Source organism: Pangasianodon hypophthalmus, chromosome 16, assembly GCF_027358585.1.
Source record: "Pangasianodon hypophthalmus isolate fPanHyp1 chromosome 16, fPanHyp1.pri, whole genome shotgun sequence".
NCBI lineage: Eukaryota > Metazoa > Chordata > Actinopteri > Siluriformes > Pangasiidae > Pangasianodon > Pangasianodon hypophthalmus.
In genome coordinates, this window is record NC_069725.1 from 10047479 (window position 1) to 10067946 (window position 20468).

At 38.5% G+C, this 20468-nt stretch overlaps 3 protein-coding genes across 5 annotated transcripts in view; 1 reads left to right on the forward strand and 2 right to left on the reverse strand.

Moving 5' to 3' along the window:
• arhgef10lb (Rho guanine nucleotide exchange factor (GEF) 10-like b) overlaps window positions 1-1858 on the reverse strand; it is a 37445-nt gene extending 35587 nt beyond the window's left edge. Inside the window, exon 1 of the mRNA XM_053240862.1 lies at window positions 1537-1858. The gene's annotated coding sequence lies outside the window, so the exon portion shown is untranslated. The remainder of the gene's footprint in view (window positions 1-1536) is intronic.
• A 4297-nt stretch (window positions 1859-6155) lies between these two features.
• On the forward strand, window positions 6156-17471 carry rcc2 (regulator of chromosome condensation 2). 3 transcript variants are annotated; one of them, XM_026921280.3, is made up of 13 exons: window positions 6156-6376; window positions 7503-7720; window positions 8977-9070; window positions 10464-10607; window positions 11640-11771; window positions 12363-12451; window positions 12656-12770; window positions 12861-13027; window positions 13417-13597; window positions 13700-13805; window positions 13940-14012; window positions 15075-15152; window positions 16459-17471. In XM_026921280.3, the coding sequence occupies exons 2-13, from the start codon at window positions 7517-7519 to the stop codon at window positions 16561-16563; spliced, it is 1488 nt and encodes a 495-aa protein (XP_026777081.1). In that variant the 5' UTR covers window positions 6156-6376; window positions 7503-7516; the 3' UTR covers window positions 16564-17471. The 3 variants fall into 3 exon arrangements, with proteins under 3 accessions (XP_026777081.1, XP_034167979.1, XP_026777079.1); XM_034312088.2 differs by lacking the exon at window positions 6156-6376 and adding an exon at window positions 6419-6679; XM_026921278.3 differs by lacking the exon at window positions 6156-6376 and adding an exon at window positions 6421-6750.
• A 965-nt stretch (window positions 17472-18436) lies between these two features.
• LOC113530673 (60S ribosomal protein L22) overlaps window positions 18437-20468 on the reverse strand; it is a 4971-nt gene continuing 2939 nt past the window's right edge. Inside the window, 2 exon segments of the mRNA XM_026920893.3 lie at window positions 18437-18624; window positions 18746-18870. Of these exon segments, the coding sequence (XP_026776694.2) occupies window positions 18480-18624; window positions 18746-18870 (270 nt within the window). The 3' untranslated portion in view covers window positions 18437-18479.

Consider the following 20468-nt stretch of genomic DNA (forward strand, 5'->3'; position numbering starts at 1 on the left):
CAAATATTTGTAACTCAAAATTGTTCCTACTTTTCCTTTTTATTATGTCTTACAAAAGTATGTTTCCCGCTCACAGCTCTGCTCATATGTTTACACACCTGTGTTTTCACTAATATGAACTGATTCACACAAATTCGTTCTGAACATTATGCTTCCCAAGTGTAAGCCATCTGCTGCTCCTAAACTAATGCATGCAGATTTTCCTTACGTTTTCTGAAAATCCGCTGCATAATCTTGCCTCCAATTTTGATCAAAGTTCCTGTCCTACTGGAGCTTTGACAGAACAGCAGAGAGCCACCTCTACAGTAGGGATAGCAGTGTGGTTCCCTTCATAGGCCTTGCTAACTCTCCAAACATAGTAAGCATTTCTGCTTATGAGTATAACATTCAGTTTTATGTCTCATCAGATCGAGAAGTTTTCAAATGCTATTGTTTATATACCCCAAGGGATTTATTGTGCCATGGCCACCAGATCTGTTTTTTATATAGTTTTATGATTCCATTTTTGTTTAAGTAGGCTACATTCTTATATATTAGATATATAGAATTACTAGATTTTCCTTCGCATCTTGTTCTAGCATTGGTGTCTTATATTTTTCTTCTTTTCATTTGGTTTCCTTTGTATTAGATTTGCTTCTTATTTTTTGTAGAACTATGTCTAAACAAAACTGATTGGCCTTTTATTCTACATCCTCATATATCTTTGTGCAACTTTCCCCTGTATATAGAGTTGAATCAGTGTGTCTTATATACCGGTTGCCAGTCGTTTTCTATACAAATTACAGTAGTGTATTACTGGCCAAATTTTTCTTCACTCAAAAAGAAATGTTTTCTTGACATTTATCATGAGACAGAACAGATTACTGTCATGAGATTCGCTGTAATAAAAGTGTAATAAAACTTGTACAATAACAGGCCTAGCATAAAAGACTATATCCTAAGAAACTTCAATCTACAGACAAGTACTTTTTTTTTTGTTTATTACACACTGTTATGTCCACTGCAAGGATGAGATGTGTAAATTAAGTATCTTTAGGTAAGATTATTCAAATTCTGTTTCTATTGATATCTTGGGTGTTTTATGACACATGCTAGGGGGGTCAAAACATATAAGCAGAACTGTATTGGTAGTATGTGGTGTAAAAAGGAAACCTTGTTCTGAGCTGTTTTAAAGTTAAAACTGTAATTATAATGGGACAGTAAACACCACAAAAGTTGTGAGTAGTTCATTAACACTTTAGTGTAGCTGTTTGTCTGACATCAGCTTGTATGACTAACATTTACGATTCAGTTCAGTTCTAGTGAATGGCTTTCACCTAAAAGCAAGTGCTGTGTTCACTGCAATCGTCTGTGAATCCTCAAACAGGCTATCAAAAATCCCAATGCTGAAATCCCGAGGTCATCTGTTAATGTATTGATCAGATATTGACAATGGATCTGTCCTTTTCATGTTCATCATCGTCCAAGCTTTGCTGCATTGTGGTAATGGGTTAAGAGAGTGATACATGATATATGAACACACACATGGATTCTTACCTTTTTATTCCAAAGCCAGACTCACAAACCACAATGTTTCCGCCCTTGGTTTTCCAAATCCAAAATCCTCTCTCTGAGATCCAGACTGCTAAAAAACCTCCATTGTCATATCTGTTCCCACTTTGGTGCAGTGCAGCTCTCGGTCATCCTGTGCTTGAATATCCAGCACCTCTCTTCTAACAGTCAGTGATGGTGAGAAGAGATGGCCACCATTGTTTGCTTTCCCACAAGGCCCGACTTCTGCAGACCCTTCCACGAGAGCTGTCACGCTCACACATCTAAAAGAATAAGAGGCTCTTCCCTTCTGTTCTTTTCCTCTATCCCTCCCTCTTCCTTTCCTTTCTGTTGCCTCCCTCTTTTCCTCCCTCCCCTTGCAGCACATCAATAGAGACACCCTCCTTCAGAATGCAAATACTCCAAAACCCCCAGCAGCCAATAGCACATCAGCAGGGCCAAATCCTGGCCAATCACCTTCCAGGAGCATTTTTGAGACTTGAAGGTTGGCTCAGAGAGCTATGGGGGGTAGGTATGGGAAAATGTGGAGCCTTGTATGAAGAAAAAAGAGGACAGAGAGGGAGCGAATGACCAGTTTTACATGCTTTTGGTATTACAACATCTGCACAACAACTCATGTTGCCCAAACATTAACGCCATAGCTGGATGTTATTAATGCTTACAAATGTCTGTTCCTCATTACTCTGAAAGATCAACAAACTGTAGGCAAATAACACAACCAGGGAGTATTCATTTACATCCACTGAATCTATTGTACATAATATAATGGTCTTTAGTGGTAAGTAGGTTCACATAAGTGCAGCTCACACAACCATTACAACCAAACTGAAAAATTCTTCCTACGTAATTAGCTTGAAGTGCAAGTGTGAATACATACTTCAAAAAAACATAATGATCATTTATCAGAAACCAGGTTCTCTGAAAATAGTCTCCCTCTGGGAAGAATTTATAGTCAGTTTCATTCTGAAATTAGTGCTGTTTCCCTGTTAGTTTGCCAAACAGCACAGGGAGGTTATGATGTTTCAGAAAGGGCTGTTTTCAGTTTCCGTCCAAAATCCACATTCTGAAACTGATACGAGTGTTTTTTTCCAACTGGCCAAATGGATGGAAATAGCATAAACTGTAGCAGTTAAGAAAGATGTTAAGAGAAACATTACAAGTTTCAGCTGTGTCTTCTGCTGAGGTTAAAACAGCTCATCACTAATTATGTTTCTCACCAATCATATTAAAAACATTCTTACCAGAATGTTACAATAAGCTGTTTATTCCATGACATCTGGCTATTCTGTGGATGAATTGAAATCAAACTGGCCTTTTTCCAGTGGCTAAAAAGACTTTCAAAATTTTAATCCTCCCTAACCCTATGTTCATTCTTACGAATTGCATTCATAATATATTTACACAAGAGCTGCTTAAAAGTGATGCAATAAACAAATTAATTAAAAATATATTAATAAAATTTACTGCATGGTTGGTTTGACAATAGGGAGAATAAGAAAAATATTACAAGATCCTTTGGATTTGGGTTAATAAGAATGTAATAAATTCCAGTTTTTTTTGTTTTTTTTTTAAACAAATGTGATTGCACCAAAAATAAAAAATAAAAAATCAGAGCATTGTACAGCAGTAGGTGAGAAATTCGGTTGTAATGGAGTCCATCTAGAGATGCACTTGGTCACTTGTAAGCATCTCTGTTTGGCCCCAATTGCTTATTAAACCAAGGATTTCCAGTCTTATCTGCAAAGTGCTGCTTTGGCTGCAGGTTTTCACTCAAACCAAGCAGGAGCTACACCTGATTCTGCCTGTTTAATCATCTTGGCCTTAGGTGTGGATCCTGCTTAGCTGGAATGAAAACCTGCAGTCATACCAGCCCTTAATGGATACGATTGGACACCCTTCCATTAAACTATAGCTGGCTAACTCCATTCCTAAAGATATAAAAGTCTGGAAATTTTTGTTCCAGCCCTGACCTAATACCCTGAGTAGAGCAGGGTGTGTTCAAACTAATCTCAGTGTGATACATTGCCTGGAATGGGGTTGGGCATTTAACCATGTTAAAATTTTCAAGTGTAAAAGGCATTTTCTCTAAGAGCCAACGGCGAGGTATTGACATCTGTCTCCCAATTTCACAGCAGGGTAAAAGCAGAAAGAATTTTTGTGCTGACTTTAATGGTGAGAAAACTCCTGAGGCACTCTGAAGACAAGACGAAGACAAACTGTAACCCATGATCTACGTATTCAGTTGTCTGAGAAAAAGTGAGAGCTACACCACTGCTGCACAGGACAAAACATGTTCATACAGTGGTGTGTCTATGGTTTTTTTTACATATGGGTTACCAAAGGGGGCAAGAAATTGTTTAAGGAGTGTCACCACCTAATAGGACCTGAATAGGACAAAACTGCATTCGCAAATTATCTGTTTTGGTCCTTGGTACAAAATGGCAAAAATAAATGGCCTCATAATTACATTACTGTACTAGCTTCAGACAGGCAACTCCAGAATTATCATCATCATCAAAAGATATTTTTAACAAAACCACATCTCACATATCCACTGTTAAGGCACTAGTTAAGAAGTTTAAATCCACCAAAGCTGCAGTGAATCTGTCAGGAAGAGGATGCAAGTGTATTCTGCCCCCATGAGTAGTGAGGAAGATGGTTAGAGAGGCAAGCTTGGAGACTTGCAGAAGATAGTAGAATTTTGGGGTCACCAAGTCCACAAGTCTACAATTAGATGTCATTCCTCTGCCAAAAATGTGTGACAGAAGAAAGCCTTTCATCTAAGCACAAATGTAAGCACCTGGAGTTCAGTAAACGCTACCTGAACTTTGACTGGAACCGGATTCTATGGTTAGGTGAAACAAAAAACAACACTCAAGGTGTATTTGGTGTAAACAAAAAGAATCTAATCCACACTGTATAGGATCTGTGAAGTTGCAGGTCCGCTTTTCCTCCAAAGGCCCTGGGAACCTTGTTAAGATACATCGCATGGTGGACTCCATGAAATTCCAGGAGATTTTATATGGAAATCTGGCTGCCTCTGCCAAGAAGTTACAACTGGCTTGTGGTTGGACCTTCCAGCAGGATAAGAAGAGCAGAGTCCAAAAGAGAAGATGGAGGACCCTGGAGGAGATGGATAAATTCTGTATTTAGGAGTGCTCTCAGATTCTGTGTTCTGTATCCTCATCAACTATTACAAGACTCAGTGCTGTTGTGTAGTCAACGTGATTTTGCACAAAGTATTTTATAAGAGTTTTTGTTTGTTTTCTAAGAACAAATTTTCAGTGTGAAATTAATCCAATTTACCAAAGCCATTTTTTCCAAACTTTTTTTTTTTTTTTTACCAAGGGTGGCCAGTATTTTCAGAAATGACTGTAATTGCTCTATAGTCCCTGATACTTTAGGTATTAAGAAAATATCTATGACTCTCATGTGTCCCGGGTTTAATTGCTCTATCTGTTCTCTTAATAGAAGCCATTGGTGACTGAATGCAACAAATTAAAATCAAATGTGACATCATTTGTGCAAAATTAGGCTTACTGCTTCCTTTTTTTGAAGGAAATGCACAAAGCTTGATACTGTGCAAAGTTTGCATACCTTCAAAATAGAATTATTGAATTTTGGATATTAGGTGTCACAAATGTTCCTTTCAAAATTATAAGTAACCAAAATGAGCATATATTGTATGTGAAGATATAAATAGTGAAAAAATAAATTAGATCCATTCATAAGTTTGCATCTTTTGTATCTACACCCACCTCGAAATATCTGTTAAAATGTTATAAACTGCTATCACAAATGTTACAGACAGCCATAGCAACACTTTTTAAAAAATATATATTTTTCTGTTTTGTTTTATTGGCAGCTTTATTGGATTTCCAATTTCAGAAACAAGGCAGTAGGTTGAGTGGCTATGCTAAATTGTCCCTCCCTTCAGTTTTGCATATTCTCCCTGTGTCCATGTGGGTTTCTTCTGTTTTTCCCATTTCCCGAAAAACATGAAGGACTGGCTACACTAAATGAACTCCAGTGTGTGTGCATGGTGCACTGGTGTCTCATCCAGAGTGTGTTCCTGCCTTGCACGCACTGTTCCTAGGTAGGCTCTGTATCTACCACGACTCTGACCAGGATAAACTGGTTATGATGGCAGGTAGTGTGGCTGGCAGTGGTAGCTCAGTGGTGAAGATGTTGGGCTACTGATCAAAAGGTCATGAGTTCAAACCCCAGCAGTTCCACTGCTGGTTCCTTAAGCAAGGCCTTTAATGCTCACATATCTAAATGAGATAAATATAAGGTGCAGTGGATAAATGTGTCTGCTAAATGGTGTAAGTATAAATAGATGGGGGAGTATCTTGCAAAGGGGCAAGATTTGCCTTATGTTTTTGATTGTTGCCCATTTGCGAGATACACCCACATCTCATTTTTATTATTTATTTATTTATTTTTTGGTCGACAAGTTGTTAAAATGTGAAATAGAGCACAACATGGGGAATGCAAACTTGCTCTCAGCTGCAGTAAGCTTGGAGAAAGACGCCAGCGTCCTCCAGACCACCAGATGGCGCTGCACATGTCTATAGCAAGAACTTTAAAGACTCCAGTTAGGCGCTTACTTTATTTAAAGCCCATGTGTTATGTGATTTTGGTGGATCATCTGTACATTCACGGCTTTAAAAGTTCTATGGCTACGTCTGAGCATTTCCCATATAGTTAGCTGCATAGTTAGGTTTGAACAAAAACCAAGCGAGAGCATCAGCATAGACCTCCTTTTGGCAAGCCAGACCCTTTATCGAGTCAATCAGTTTAATCACCGGACTCTTTCAGTCAGGTAAACTCTACGCAAAGATGTTCGAGAGAGAAAAAAGAAGACCACTTTGCTGAAACAGTGTAAAATGAGTGAGATTTGTGGTGTGAGAGGCAGCGGAGTGTGCTGTCCCGGTGTCATGCAGCTGAATGAGCGCCGCTGCACCCACGTGGTTAGATGGCGGAGACTCCGCACGCGCTTTTGTTCCAAATCAATCAAAAACCGGAGGAAGACGGACAGACATGAGCGGACCTGCTAAATCAGGAAATCCATAGTTCACCACATAGTATTGTACATAACCAAGTCTAATAGAGCAACCCGTCGCAGGTTTGAGTAACATTTACATTCCTTAAGTCAAAATATCCACATTTGAGAAGCGAGGAAAAAGTTTTGAAGCGGTATGTTGATGTTATATTCGCTGTTTAGGACTGTGGCTTTGTTGCATGCAAATGCGGTACGCTTGCCTGCCTGCCTGCTTGCTAACGCGGCTAAATTGTTTTTTAGTCATTCATTTTTCAGTGACTTGTTTTCATTGTCCACTTAGTTTTCCTTGGTTTTGAGTTGCTGTTTAGCCAGGCGGCTGGTGTATTTTGTGCTGGAGAGTGTTGAGTGGTGCGGGTTTTTATTGCGCTGGTTAATTGTTTAGTTAGCTCGGCGGGATGCGCGCTGCTAGCGGCGCTAGTTTGCTAACCAGCCGCAGAACGTTACAACAAAGAAACAAACGGAGCCGTAGCTCTACGGCGACGATGTCCGACCTAAACACACCGCAAACACTCTCTCAACCCGCTTATATCCCGTTAACCGTTAACTAGTGAGCATGGGAGTGATGTGGAACATAACTCTCCTTAATAACTTTTATAAGTGAACTCTGTTTAGGTTCATTTGTAAACACTGATACACGGAAGCTAGTTCTCCCGCAGATCATTCCCATGCTGTAAGCATGTATTCATCCCTGAGCTAGCAGTTACTGCAGCAGAACCCTGCGAATAAAGCTTTTATCTGACCTGTTTACATATTTACTCCAAGCCAGAGTGCACATTACATACGAGTGTACAAGGCTTAGTTTTCTTCTAGTCGATAAGTTTGAGTGGAAGAAGTTAATTCATTATAATTCAGGGCTGCTCTTGATCACACGGTGTATTTTTGTCAGCTTTTTCAGTTACTATGCCACGCAAGAAGGTGACTGATGTCTCTGGAAATGGTGGACTGAAGAGAAAGAGAGCCAGCGGCAAAAAGAAAGAGCGAGAGTTCAGCAGCGACGACGAGTTTGAAGATTATGAGCAAGAAAACACAAAGAAACCCGGCAAGCAAGCCACTAAATCCGGCCTCCAGCCAGTCACTGTGTCTGACGATGTGAAGGAGAAGATTGTAAGATTTCATCACGCTTCTTACTTCTGAAACTTTTAAAAATGTAAAAAATTGAGCTGTGTTTAGGGGACATGGTGGTTTAGTGGTTAGCGCACTTGCCCTGCACGCTGAGGGCTCAGGGTTCAAATCCCATCTGTGAGCACGGAGTGTGTGTGCTCTCCCAGTGCCTCAGGGGCTCTCTCTCTGAGTACTCAAGTTTTCTCCCCCAGTACAAAGACATGTGTTGTAGGCTGATTGGCTTTACCAGATTGTCTGGGGTGTGTGTGCACAACTGAGGTGTGCGGGTCTCCCCCACAGTGTACCCGACTCCCCTGGGATAGGCACCAGGCTACCCTGAGACCCTGTGTAGGATAAGCGGTACAGACAATGAAAGGATGGATGGATGGAGGGAGATGTACATAGTGACTCTGGGATAATGTGTTGTTTAGTGATGTAGTTTTGTTATTCCCATGAAGTTGGTGGACGTGTGCCGCACTGACGTCACATTGTTAGCACCGTTACAATGGCATTTAATAGAAGGAAAAATTTCAACGCTCTCACACACAAAGGATAACGCTCAGGTTTCACTGTAAGCTCCTAAAAAAAAAAAAAAAAAGAGCAAGAGCGTCTTTTCTCACTTACCATTTTCCAGCGGTGAGGGTGTTGTTTTTTTTTGGGGGGGGGGGGGGGGGGTGCAATGCAGCTATAGGATGTATTTATGCTGCATTATGGCTAGTTGGTGATCTATGAGATGACAAGCACAATGGAGTTGATGGGGTTTTAGCATGAATGTGTGTACAGATGAGGAGGTGAGGGAGGTGGACTAAAGCACTGCTGCATTGGTCTTTTTATTAAGAGAAGAAGTGAGGGCTAAATCATGTGGTCTACAGTCAGCAGGTAGTTGAACAGCATTGTGGGTAACTGTTAACCAAGTGAAAATAGATCAGCATGTCCATGAAACACATTTAAAAAAGTTTAAACTAGTCAACTCAAACTCAACTCAAAACTTCCATGTTATTTATAGATTACATGTTAATTCTAAACATTAATATGCAAGTTGTTCAGGGTGCATTTTCCCTTTAACTGTAAATTAAACTTCACACACACCCCCAGCACACACACATTTATTTTATGAACGTAATCCAACTATTTTTAAATGTTAGGCTTATTGCACAATTGTGTACATAATATTCTGGCTAAATATTGGATAAATTTCTGCAATAAAGAAAGTGTCGCCAAGTACTATGTCCTAATATTTTTTCCTTTTACTCCTGTAGAAACTTGAGGTGCCCACGGTCAAAGGTCAGCTGCTCGTTTTTGGTGCTACTAACTGGGACCTGATTGGCCGAAAAGAGGTGCCAAAGCAGCAAGGTACCTATACACTTGGACCAAAAATGGTTTTCTCCGGGATGAATATTTACGTCATCTCTATGGTTGCAAATTAAATACTCTTTGTTTTAATTACACTTGCCCAAACAGCTTAAACACTCTGAACTAATTATGGCCTATAACTGAATAATAATGAAAATATTCAAAAGCTGATACCTACAAAAAAAATCTGATTCTGGAAATGAAATCCTTGTGTAAATATGCACTTATGTAATGTGTTAACGGGAAAAGTTTATAATTGCAGTTATTTGGTTAACTATATTTTCGGTAGCCAGGTGGTAATGTCATTACTTTTGTTTTTATCAACCAATATAATGTTTTTTCCTAATGTAAGTTTTACAAGAAAAATGTGTGGGGGGGGGGAATAGAGCCAAATGTAAACCGTCAAGTAAGCTTCACATGTAATCCCTAATAAAATTGTTACCAGTTGTTACATGTTTTATACAAAAAAAATTCAGATAATTTTCTCACTTGCTTTCTCACTCCTGATGTCATTAGAATAAAACGCCATAAATCTGAAATGACAAAACAGTTATTTATTTATTTTTTTTTTTTTTTTAAACAGAATTGACAAATGACCTTTAAACACACTGCCTTCATATCTAAGGATTTTTTTTTTCTATGTGTAAGCAGGTTTTTGAAGTAATTGTGCAATTTCTAAGAGGAGTAGGCCTAAATGTAAACTAGAGCATTTGGAAGAGTATCCACAGTGTGAACGCATGAACTTGTGACAACTTGTGTATACTGAAGACTCAGACACCTTTCAAACACAACGCAATCCTCAAATTTCCTGACCATAAACCATGTATTGCCTAATATTGTAGTTAAGCTGATTGTGTATGAGAGCAGTTCGAGAACACCAAATTGTTTGTGTTTTTGTGAAACTGCTTTTATGAACATTACGAAAAAATTCTAAGCAGCTGTTTGATAAGGGTTATTGTGCTGAACAGAGTCATAGGAAGTTGAAGCTGAGAAACATTCCTGTTTACCTTGGTGTGCTCTGGCTTCAGACAGTGTTGTAACAGCTGTGCAGCATGTAGGCCATGGTCTGTCTGATGGGATCAATAAGGAATTGATCTTGGCCATGGCTGCTCTGACTATTGTGCTTCAAGAAAACATTCTCACTTTTTAAAAAAAAAAAAAAAAAAAAGCCTAAGTAGGAGCTATAACTGCTTTTGATTTCATGCTGCTCTATATCAAGTGCTTTATGCGGATTAGTGTCCTCATTCAGTCCTTTTGTATGTTTTACTTAAAATTTCAGCTGAGACCTGATGATGAAAACAAAAAGGGTGAATGTCTTATTTGTCTTGTACATATGTATCTTTGTGGCTGTTTTTCTGTAAACTTCTAAACGTGTGTCCTCTCGTGTGTAAAGCTGCTTACAGGAACCTGGGCCAGAATCTGTGGGGTCCTCATCGCTATGGCTGTCTGAATGACGTGATGGTGAGCAGTGTGGTGTCAGGGCCCTGTGCTGCCCACAGCCTGCTCATCACCACCGAAGGCAAACTCTGGAGCTGGGGTGAGTCGCGCTACGCACAGCATTGCGTAACATTGTGGTGTTATTCTTTACTTAAGATGAAAAATCAAGTAACTCGGATAAACAACTTGATATTTTAAATGATATTAATTTTTCTTTTAAAGCCACGTTGTGTCCTTAATTGCCTCCCTGTGCACTTAGCAAGAGCATGTAAATGGTGTGGGATGAATATTACTGGAGTGCGTGTGTTGTGTTTTGCATCCTGTAAGAAATAAAATAAATTGGAGATTTAAAATTTAAACTGTTAAGTGCCATTTAAAAAAGGGCATGATGTTCGTTTTATATTTATTAACATTTGTGTTAAGTGCAGTTGCGTATAGTAGAAGGCATAACCAAGGGCGCTTACGTGTATGCATTCACCATGACTTACCACTAACTAGAGCTATTATTTATACTGTAAACAGTCACTAAGGGGTGCCTCAGCCTTTACAAAGTCAGTATGATGTCCAGGTTTGGTGTCTTAGTCAGATTCGTAGACAATGAACAGGTAATTGCATGAGTATAATAGTTTAAATGTTGAATGTTTAATTGTGTTTAATTGTGTTTAATTGTGTCTAAGTGTGGTTGTCTTTAGCAAGAATTTTGAAAAATTGTGTAATTAGGCTCCTCATCTGGCTGTGAGACATTTACTTTTGTATGTTCATCCAGAGAGAAATACTAATTTATGTGCAAATTTATTGCTGAATTTATTAACTATACAAAATATTCCTTTACAAGTAATTCTGAATGAAATTATCATGCACAGCGTGTTTCGCTTGAGCACAATCTCAGTGTAGTGTGTTCAGTTAAGGAGTTGGGTTAGTTTATTGCCTTTTTTTTTTTTTTTTAAATGGTGCAGCAGTGCAAAAGAATTAAGCTTTCAGTTCAGAGCCACAGCTATCAAGAAGGTTGTAAGTGCTAATACTTGAGTACCATAAAACGCTCAAACTAAATCTTACTGTTTAGGTCTTATTCTTGTGTGCTTGGACAGAATGATTAAAAATAACTTTCCCTTTCCCTCTGTTGCTCTCTCAGGTCGCAACGATAAGGGCCAGCTGGGCCACGGAGACACCAAGCGGTTGGACGCTCCAAAGCTGGTGGAGGGTTTGGGGGAGGAGGTGATAGTGTCTGCTGCCTGCGGTCGGAACCACACCCTCGCCTTAACAGGTAGGCTGACAGTTCAGGAAACAGCTATGTGGGAGCTTAATCTCACAGCTACTGCAGTGATTTTACTATGTTCCTGCTCTAAATATTGTCCAACAATCTGTTAATCCAGTATCCCAAAACACTTCAGGGTTTTTCCTAAGTAAGGAATATAATTGATTTCACATGCAATGTTTTAGTCTATAACAATGCAGGAGCAAACACAACTTGCCCAGCAAAAAAAATTTTATCTTAAATATTTTTTTTCATATTCCCGTATCCTCTACTATTTCTGTGGCAGGTCATTTAAGTTTGCTAGGAGTTCATGTTTAACCCCACAAGTAAACTTTAAACTAGCTAGTCTGCAAACATTGAAAGCATGAGCCATTAGAAAACAACCAGATGGGCTGTGGTCTTTTTTTTTTAAAAATCTGCAATGAGTCTATGTATTATTTCCTATTTAGTCACACACATTTCTGTTGTTCGTTGCTGCATGAGAGTGAAAATATCCCAATTTTTTTTTTATTGACTGAGATCCCAGTCTCAGTGCACACCTTCTAGAGCAGGATGTTGCTGTTTGAATAGTTTGGCCTAATCAGTGTTTTTTCCCTGCAGAAAATGGTACCGTCTACTCATTTGGAGAGAACAAACTTGGGCAGCTTGGTCAGGGTAATCAGACAGATGCAGTCCTGAGCCCAGCTACAGTAAGAAACTTCTTCTGTCTGAAATATTTAATTTCTTTCACATCAGATTCACAAGGCAGTAGCACAATTCTTGTATTAGAGGCAAAGTTATTTGTTTTATTGATCTCTTCTGCTAAATTCTGTAATTAACTATTGAGTTGTATTGGTGTGTTTATGCCTGTCTGAGGCATAAACTCTGTCTGATTTGCATTGTTTTGTCTGCAGATCTTGTACAATGGACAGCCTATAGTTAAAGTGGCATGTGGTGCTGAGTTCAGTATGGTGGTGGACTGTAAGGGCAATATTTACTCTTTCGGGTGTCCGGAGTATGGCCAGCTAGGTAATCTATTGTAATATTTAAAGGTCTGTTGGCTCTGTATCATTTTAGTAAGAATTTTTGAATGGCTTTTGTTTCTTTTGCTTCCAACAGGACATAACTCGGATGGGAAGTTCATAGCTCGAGCCCAGCGTATCGAGTTTGACTGTGAGCTTATCCCACGACGAGTGGCCATTTTCATCGAGAAGACTAAGGACGGCCAGGTGATGCCTGTACCCAACGTCGTGGTGCGGGATGTTGTGTGTGGTGCCAATCACACTGTGAGTAACCAGACTGTCATACTTGATTGGAAACTTGTGGGTTTTTTTTTTTTTTACTTGTGTTGCTTACAATACTCATAAGTTTTTAGATAAACCTGATAGTTTGTTTGAACAAGAGTATGCCATGTGTTTGTGAAATTATGCTGACATGAACATGGTTCAAAATGGACAAGGAAAGATGAAAGGGATCGCCTTAAATGTTTAGACTTTTGAAACATAAGACATATTGGATTAAAGGGGTGGCGGGTGATTGTTTCCAGTCTAAACATGTCCTTGGCTGCCTCATTCCAACCACAAATATTACACAAGCTGTTACGCAAAGCTGACCTAGAAATAAAATGAGGAACCTCAGGAAAGTAACTGATGATCTCTGGGTTGCTTGTTATTAGCTGGTACTGGACTCGCAGAAGCGTGTTTTCTCCTGGGGTTTTGGGGGCTATGGACGTCTGGGCCACACCGAACAGAAGGATGAGATGGTCCCTCGTTTGGTCAAGCTCTTTGATTTCCCTGGCCGTGGAGCCACCCAGATATACTGTGGATACCAGTGTTCCTTTGCTGTCAGTGAAATGGGTAAGAAGTCACTGTAAATGATAAATCACTCAGAAATAGTGGTTTTGTCTGTCAGTAAATGGTTTAGCATGATTTTCTTTTTGTTTTTGTTTTTTTTTTTAGGTGGTCTGTTTTTCTGGGGTGTGACAAATACATCTCGTGAGTCTACCATGTACCCAAAAGCTGTGCAGGACCTATGTGGCTGGAAAATCCGCAGTCTGGCCTGCGGGTGAGAGTTCGGCCTTCTTTTAGATTCCTTCACTTGTGCTCACTAGTGTCATGCCAAGCAAATGCTGTAGATAACATTAGTTTTGATGAACAGTGTGTGCACTAGTGTAACCATTGCCTTCTTTGGTTTCCTAGGAAGAGCAGCATTATCATTGCTGCTGATGAGAGCACCATAAGCTGGGGACCATCGCCTACATTTGGAGAATTGGTATGTTCGGCTTACAGCAATAATTCAAGATTTACTGAGGGGATTATTGAATAGGAATCATTTGTTGATGATATAACATGATCCCAGAGGTTTCCATTCTTGAAAGTGGTTTTCTGCCAAGTCTGTAATCTTAAACCTGCTAAGAAGCAAGGGTATTCACCATAACCCAGAAAAGATTACACAGCAAATCGTGCATGCAATTTCCACAAGATTTCCACAGGTTCCACAAGATACTTAATGTCATAAAATCATAATGTGTGCAGTTTCATACTCTTGTGAGAATTTGATATTGTGAGTCCTCAAATGAATATGGTTAATTTTGAGCTCCCTTCTTTCGAAAACCCACAATAATGCATAAACCAGAGAAGCATGTCAGCGCTCAGTTAATGTAGGTGGATAGAGAAGTGTACTCTGGGATGGGGATGTGACATAGAGCATTTAACACACATTTTGAAATTTTCTATTTAGCTATAGTAGAGATTGAACTATGACCATTTAATTTTATCCATGAACCAAAATGTGAGCGCAATTTTATTAACTTGAGAATTAACTAAGTAAATTTTATGTAAACTGTGCATAGGCGTTACATTTTCACAGGTTTGTGCATGTGCGTATTACTACAGGCACAAGAGAAAAATATTTTGGTGGCCCCTTCAGACATCAGTATCAGTCTTCTAAACCAGTCATTGACATGCCATTCATGATTTCGAGTCTCAATATGAATGCCCTTTCTAATCAATGTGGGATTGTGCAGTTCTCTCGCACCTCTCAATCCATCCAGCTATTCTGATCCAGCTCACACAGGCATTCAGAAAACCAAATTAACCACTTTGGAATGATCTTGATTAGAAGACCTAACCTATAGTACAACGTCTTATCTTGTATTTCATCGGAGTAAGAAGAGCAGGGCTTAGTTTGTGTCCGAAGCCATGCAAATCCCTTAGCAGCTGATGTGCAGATGGAAGGAATACAGCTGATCAAAAGCACATATTTAACTCTGTCTATTTCTTATCTTTCTTAATGCATTGCAGTCCACTGTATAAGTCTTGTATCTTTTTATAGGGATATGGAGACAACAAGCCCAAATCATCCACTACAGCTCAGGAGGTCAAAACTCTGGATGGAGTGTATTCAGAACAGGTGAGGGGAAAAAATATTGGAGATGTCAGTGGTTTCAATCTATAGGTACTTTAGATATGTGGAAAGTATGTTAAAAGTCACAAGCAAGGTATCTTGATCTCAAACTCAAGAACATCTCAGTATTTCCAACTAGAACAACCTGAGTTGTATAGAAAAAAAAAATGTACATGGGAAGTCAGCACCTAGATTCACACACAAGGTTTGGGTCAGTAGTCCTTATTTTAACATTTGTAATGTAACTGACTCAAGATCTCAAATCACATAGGTTAAGACGTAGAATCAAGTCCCAAGTATGAATATTTGCACAATCTATTACCTATCTAAATAGTTTATAGCCAGTTATACCACAGTGATTCTGAATGGCCACAAGGTAGCTCTGGCTACACCCATTATCTATGTTGTTGTTTCTATAGTAACAACTCGTAGTGACTTTTATGGCAGATGCTCCACACATCCAGATTGTTGATGTGGTAAAGTTTTGAGGTAATGTTTAACACTTTTGAAAGGAGTCTCCAGCATCTGCGTTTTTTCACACTTGAGTTTTGAGACATGAGGAACGTCTTCAGACAGAGGACGTTTGTGCTTTGTGCATATTTAGCTGTCTTTCTAACTTGGAGAGAAAAAAAGAGGGTGGAGAGGGAAAGACTGTTTATAGCTATTGTAAGTGATAACAGGAACTAACTTGTCTCGCAGACGTTCCGCAACATTAAATGTAACTATAAATGAATAAAATGTATGGTGTGTCATTCTTTAATGAATAAAAAAATTTAATTTTTGATAAATTGTGTTTCATAAGAGGAATAAAACACTTCAGGACATACTGTTATAGGAAAATGATAAATTTCTGGGTGGTAACAGCCCACAACACACCACCTCATCATTGATTAGTTCTCTATAACGTCATGCCCCTTTTGTGTTTTACTAATTACTTACCAAATGTATCCTTTAATGTGATGTGCACATAGTTGCCACTTTATTAGGTATACCACTTGTATCTACACTCTGGTTATTTTCAGATACATTATCGTATAGATGCACCATATAGATTTGGAGGTGTTGAATTACTGATATGGTAGTGCTTGTTATAGGGTGCTGTGAGCGTATCAGATGCAGTAGTGATGCTGGGATATTTTTTCAAGCACTATTCATACTGACCACTTTATTAGACGCCCATACCTAATTAGTCCTTGTAGGCGTACAGTTGGAGAGAAATTGTATTAATCAGTGTTTCACCACAGGACTGCAATTAGCTGAATATCTTTGGTTTGACTGCACTTACTATTTGAGGTGTATTTTGTTGTTTCAGGTGGCAATGGGTTACTCGCACTCGCTGGTTATCGCCCGTCAGGAAACGGATCAGGAAAAGGAGAAACTCAAGAAGCTGCCAGAGTACAATCCACGCACACTGTGATTCAACCAGGTCCTTTCATCAGCGTCATATTCCGCAGAGGCTTCTGATTTTCCACACAGACTCTCTCTGCTCACTAGGTCACCGGTGTAGTCACAGTTTGGTTGGGATGCAATTATTAAATTTTTTTTTTTTTTTGTCGTTTTCTAGGACTTCAGATTACAAGTTGCAAGATATGTATTAAAATCAATTTGAACCTTGGGGCTTGTAATAAGTGATTCATCTGAGCTGGAAGTCCTTCACAGTGGCTTCACGCACCTGTTTTAATACTTACAGTGTCGGGAGCTGAGAGGGAACACTCATGGCTCTCTCCAAGCACTTAAACTCCATTTGGATTTCTTCTACTCCTCACTTATACATTCCTAAAGGAAGTTTAAAATGTTTTTGTATTTCTTTTTCCATTAAGTTGGCTGGGAAGAACTGTTGTGTGTCTGCTCTCTTTAAATAATTGGTGCTAAATCATTTTGGGGCAGACCGTTTCAGCTGATGATACATTAGCTGGCATCACTGAAAAGACCAACACTCCATGCTTGTGCCTTTTTAAGTGATCGAATTCAGGCTGTGGATGCTTTGTTGTCCCAAAGATCTTCCGTCACTATGTAATCTGGGACCATGGCAGTGTGTGTTTCGTTTGCAGTCACTTAAGGTAATGTTTTATGTACTGTGCCATTTTTTTTGTTTTTTGTTTTGTTTTTCACCTGTGCTTAATTGTTGATGTCATTTCCCATGTTTCTCATTCTAGTAAACTACCTGTATTTAAGTTGTCTGACTACAAGATGTCAAAGTAACAGACTCTGCAGGAGAAATCTTTGTGTAATGCTCAAAAACTTTTTTGTTCAGAAAATGTATGTCCATTAGTATGCCCAAATGTTTTCATAATTTTAAATAAAGGTTCATGTTTATGTTGGTAACTGCTTTCTTAGTAGCTGCATGTTCATTTTGGATATTAATAGTTCTCAAATTACATTTTAGAATGTATTACAGATATCTATGAATAGATCTGTATACAAATATATAAGGAATAAAACACAACAGGGTGGTGCAGTGAAGCCTGGCAAAAAGTGAGTGATTTTTTTTATGCTGCAGCAGTTTGCCAACACTAACAATTTATTTATTAAATAACAATTTTTAATTTGAAGTTGTGGAATAGCTATAATCAGTCTTGCACCAGTCTGTTTTCTCTCTTGAAGTTAGTAAGATGAATAAATGCAACTTATGTTATAAAGAAACTAAAAAGCACAGTCATCTGTCATGTAGACTCCTTTGACACAAAACGTACTGTTACAAAATGCTGACACTGGAGACTCCTTCCATAAAATAAACCTCCTTACAGAAAACTTCCCCAGCAATGATTACACAATTTCTTTCTTAACGTGTTTTCATCCCTTTATTTTTTGCCTTCATTTATGTGGAGCATCCATCATACAAGTCCTTATGAATTAGCCATTACTACTGAAGCACTACTGTCAGAGCTGGTGTTATTTTTATATTTATATATATATATATATATATAAATATAAAAATATAAATATATAAATATAAATATATAAATATAATATAAAAACTGAAAATGACCGTTTCTTTTATAATATAAAATTTATGTGTGTGTGTGTATATATATATATATATATATATATATATAAATTTAAATTGTGTTTAGACACATATAGCATTATCGTACCAGATCGTATTTTTTAACAAGTTATCACATATTGCATTTTTTTTTTTTTCCAATATCAGTGCAGCCCTATTCTGGACCATGAACATAATCTGAAAGTATGTTTTGTTTTGTTTAAATTCTGGCCAAATCAGTGTGTGCTGTTTAATTACTGAAGGACAATCCAAGGGAAAAAAAAAAGTCTCTGAAAACTGAAAATCATTGTTAAATGAATTTATTTAAACGTATAAAAAGAAACAGTTTAATCTTCATCCTCTTCATCCTCCTCGTCCTGGTTGATCTGGAAGTAGCGAAGTTCATAGCTCTCCTTCGTATTAGCCACAACACGCAGCCAGTCTCTGAGGTTGTTCTTCTTCAAATACTTCTTGGTAAGATACTTCAGGTACCTGAAGATAATACAAAACAAAAAAAAGGTATTATTATACAGTGGAGAATTAAATTATGAACAGAGATGCAATCATATTCAGACAGATTACAATTCAGGGAAAAAAAAAAAGACCAGCAAACCTTTTGGAGAAGGGAACCTCGGAAGAAACTGTGATCTTGCTTTTGCTCCTCTCAATAGTTATGACTCCACCACCGAGGTTTCCTGCTTTGCCGTTCACTTTGATGCGCTCCTGAAGGAACTGCTCCTGTGAGAACACACACATAATAACAACTTCAAACTTTAACCATAGGAAAATCCAGATTTACTACAGCGTGGGTCTTATGAATCAAGACTGGTCATAGACAGGGGTGATCATGCAGGGCCTGGATCCATGTTTTATGATGCTGGAGTTTTAATTATTTTCCAGGGCATATCACAAGATAAAAACATTTTGCGCAAATACATTAAAAAAAAAAACTCTAACCCTGCTAGTAGTGGGATTCTTTCAGCCACATGACTGCAACAATCTTGAGCACCGACCCAAATTATCAGTGTGTGAAAAATGTGTGTGTGCAGGCCAGTGAAAGCACCAAAATTAAGGTGAAGCTTTTAAACTCCCTTTAACTTTTAAACTGTTAAGGAAGAGCTTTACCTTTGAGATTACAAAGCGCTGATACTGGAGACTTCTTCCACAAATGCTAAATAAATGTCTACTCACAGAAATCCTCAATAACGACGCAACATTTTTATCAGTTTATGTGGAACATCCACCACACATTCCTGTGTAAGAGGGGAACAGATATGATGAAGTATTAGAACAAGCTCATTAATATAAACCTGTGATTTGCTTTGTAGCTATTGTCAAAGCTGGCGCTATAGAACATTAATCAACACCCTCTGACCAACTGGAATTGGCCAGTTTATGGCCCTTGCTCCTATTAGAGAGCGTGGGTTCAATTCTTCAATTCATCAAGTTTCTGATGCTAGAATAATGGTACAAGGTTGGCTTCTGTATGAGTAAAATTATTATTATTATTATTATTATTATTATTATTATTATTATTATTATTAGACTACTTTAGATTTAGATGCTAACAGGAGCTGTGTGTCTGCACTCACTTCTACATGTTGTTTTAACACCTCACAATGTAGGCATGTGTGCATAATGAATCATTCATTCTGAGGCATGGCGTGAGCTGTGCATGCGCAACCGTATTGGAGAGGATATTGTCAGTAGTATTCGTTTCTGCATACACCTTGTGCTTTACACCAAGTGGTGTATGAATGGTGTATGAATGGTGTATGAAAAAGAAAATGCAAAAAAAAAAAGAAGAAGAAGAAAGAAAGAGAGATTAATAGTGATATGTCTTATATGTCTTCAATGTTGAGGCTGATTTAAAAAAAAAAAAAAAACTACATTTCATGTGTAGCTAAATTAAATGGCTGGCTTGACCGGGGTTAAATCACACTACAGCACACAAGTTCTCACAAGTTCCTAAATTTATCATACACTACAGCTATTAAACAAACAGGAGCACATGACACGCCTGACCATAACTACATGAAACATCGATTTACACTCTAAGCCCAACGGTTTGTGGACACCTGACCATCACACCCGTATGTGGTTTTTCCGCAAACTGTTATCACTAAGTTGGAAACACACAACTGTATAGGATGTCTCTGTATGCCGCAGCATTACAATTTCCCTTCACTGGAACTAAGAGACCCAAACATGCTCCAGCATGACAATGCCCCTGTGCACAAAGCGAGCTCCATGAAGACGTGCTGCGTCTCAATTCACCTACTATCCGTCCTAAACAGTACCCGAGATTAGAATTAGTGTGTCCCAAATAGTCGTAC

Coding starts and splice junctions, on each gene's coding strand:
- rcc2 (XM_026921280.3), top strand. CDS start 7,517: ATGCCACGCAAGAAGGTGACTGATGTCTCTGGAAATGGTGGACTGAAG. Junction 9,071..10,463: donor AGAGGTGCCAAAGCAGCAAG/GTACCTATACAC, acceptor TCGTGTGTAAAG/CTGCTTACAGGAACCTGGGC. Junction 15,153..16,458: donor ATGGAGTGTATTCAGAACAG/GTGAGGGGAAAA, acceptor TTGTTGTTTCAG/GTGGCAATGGGTTACTCGCA.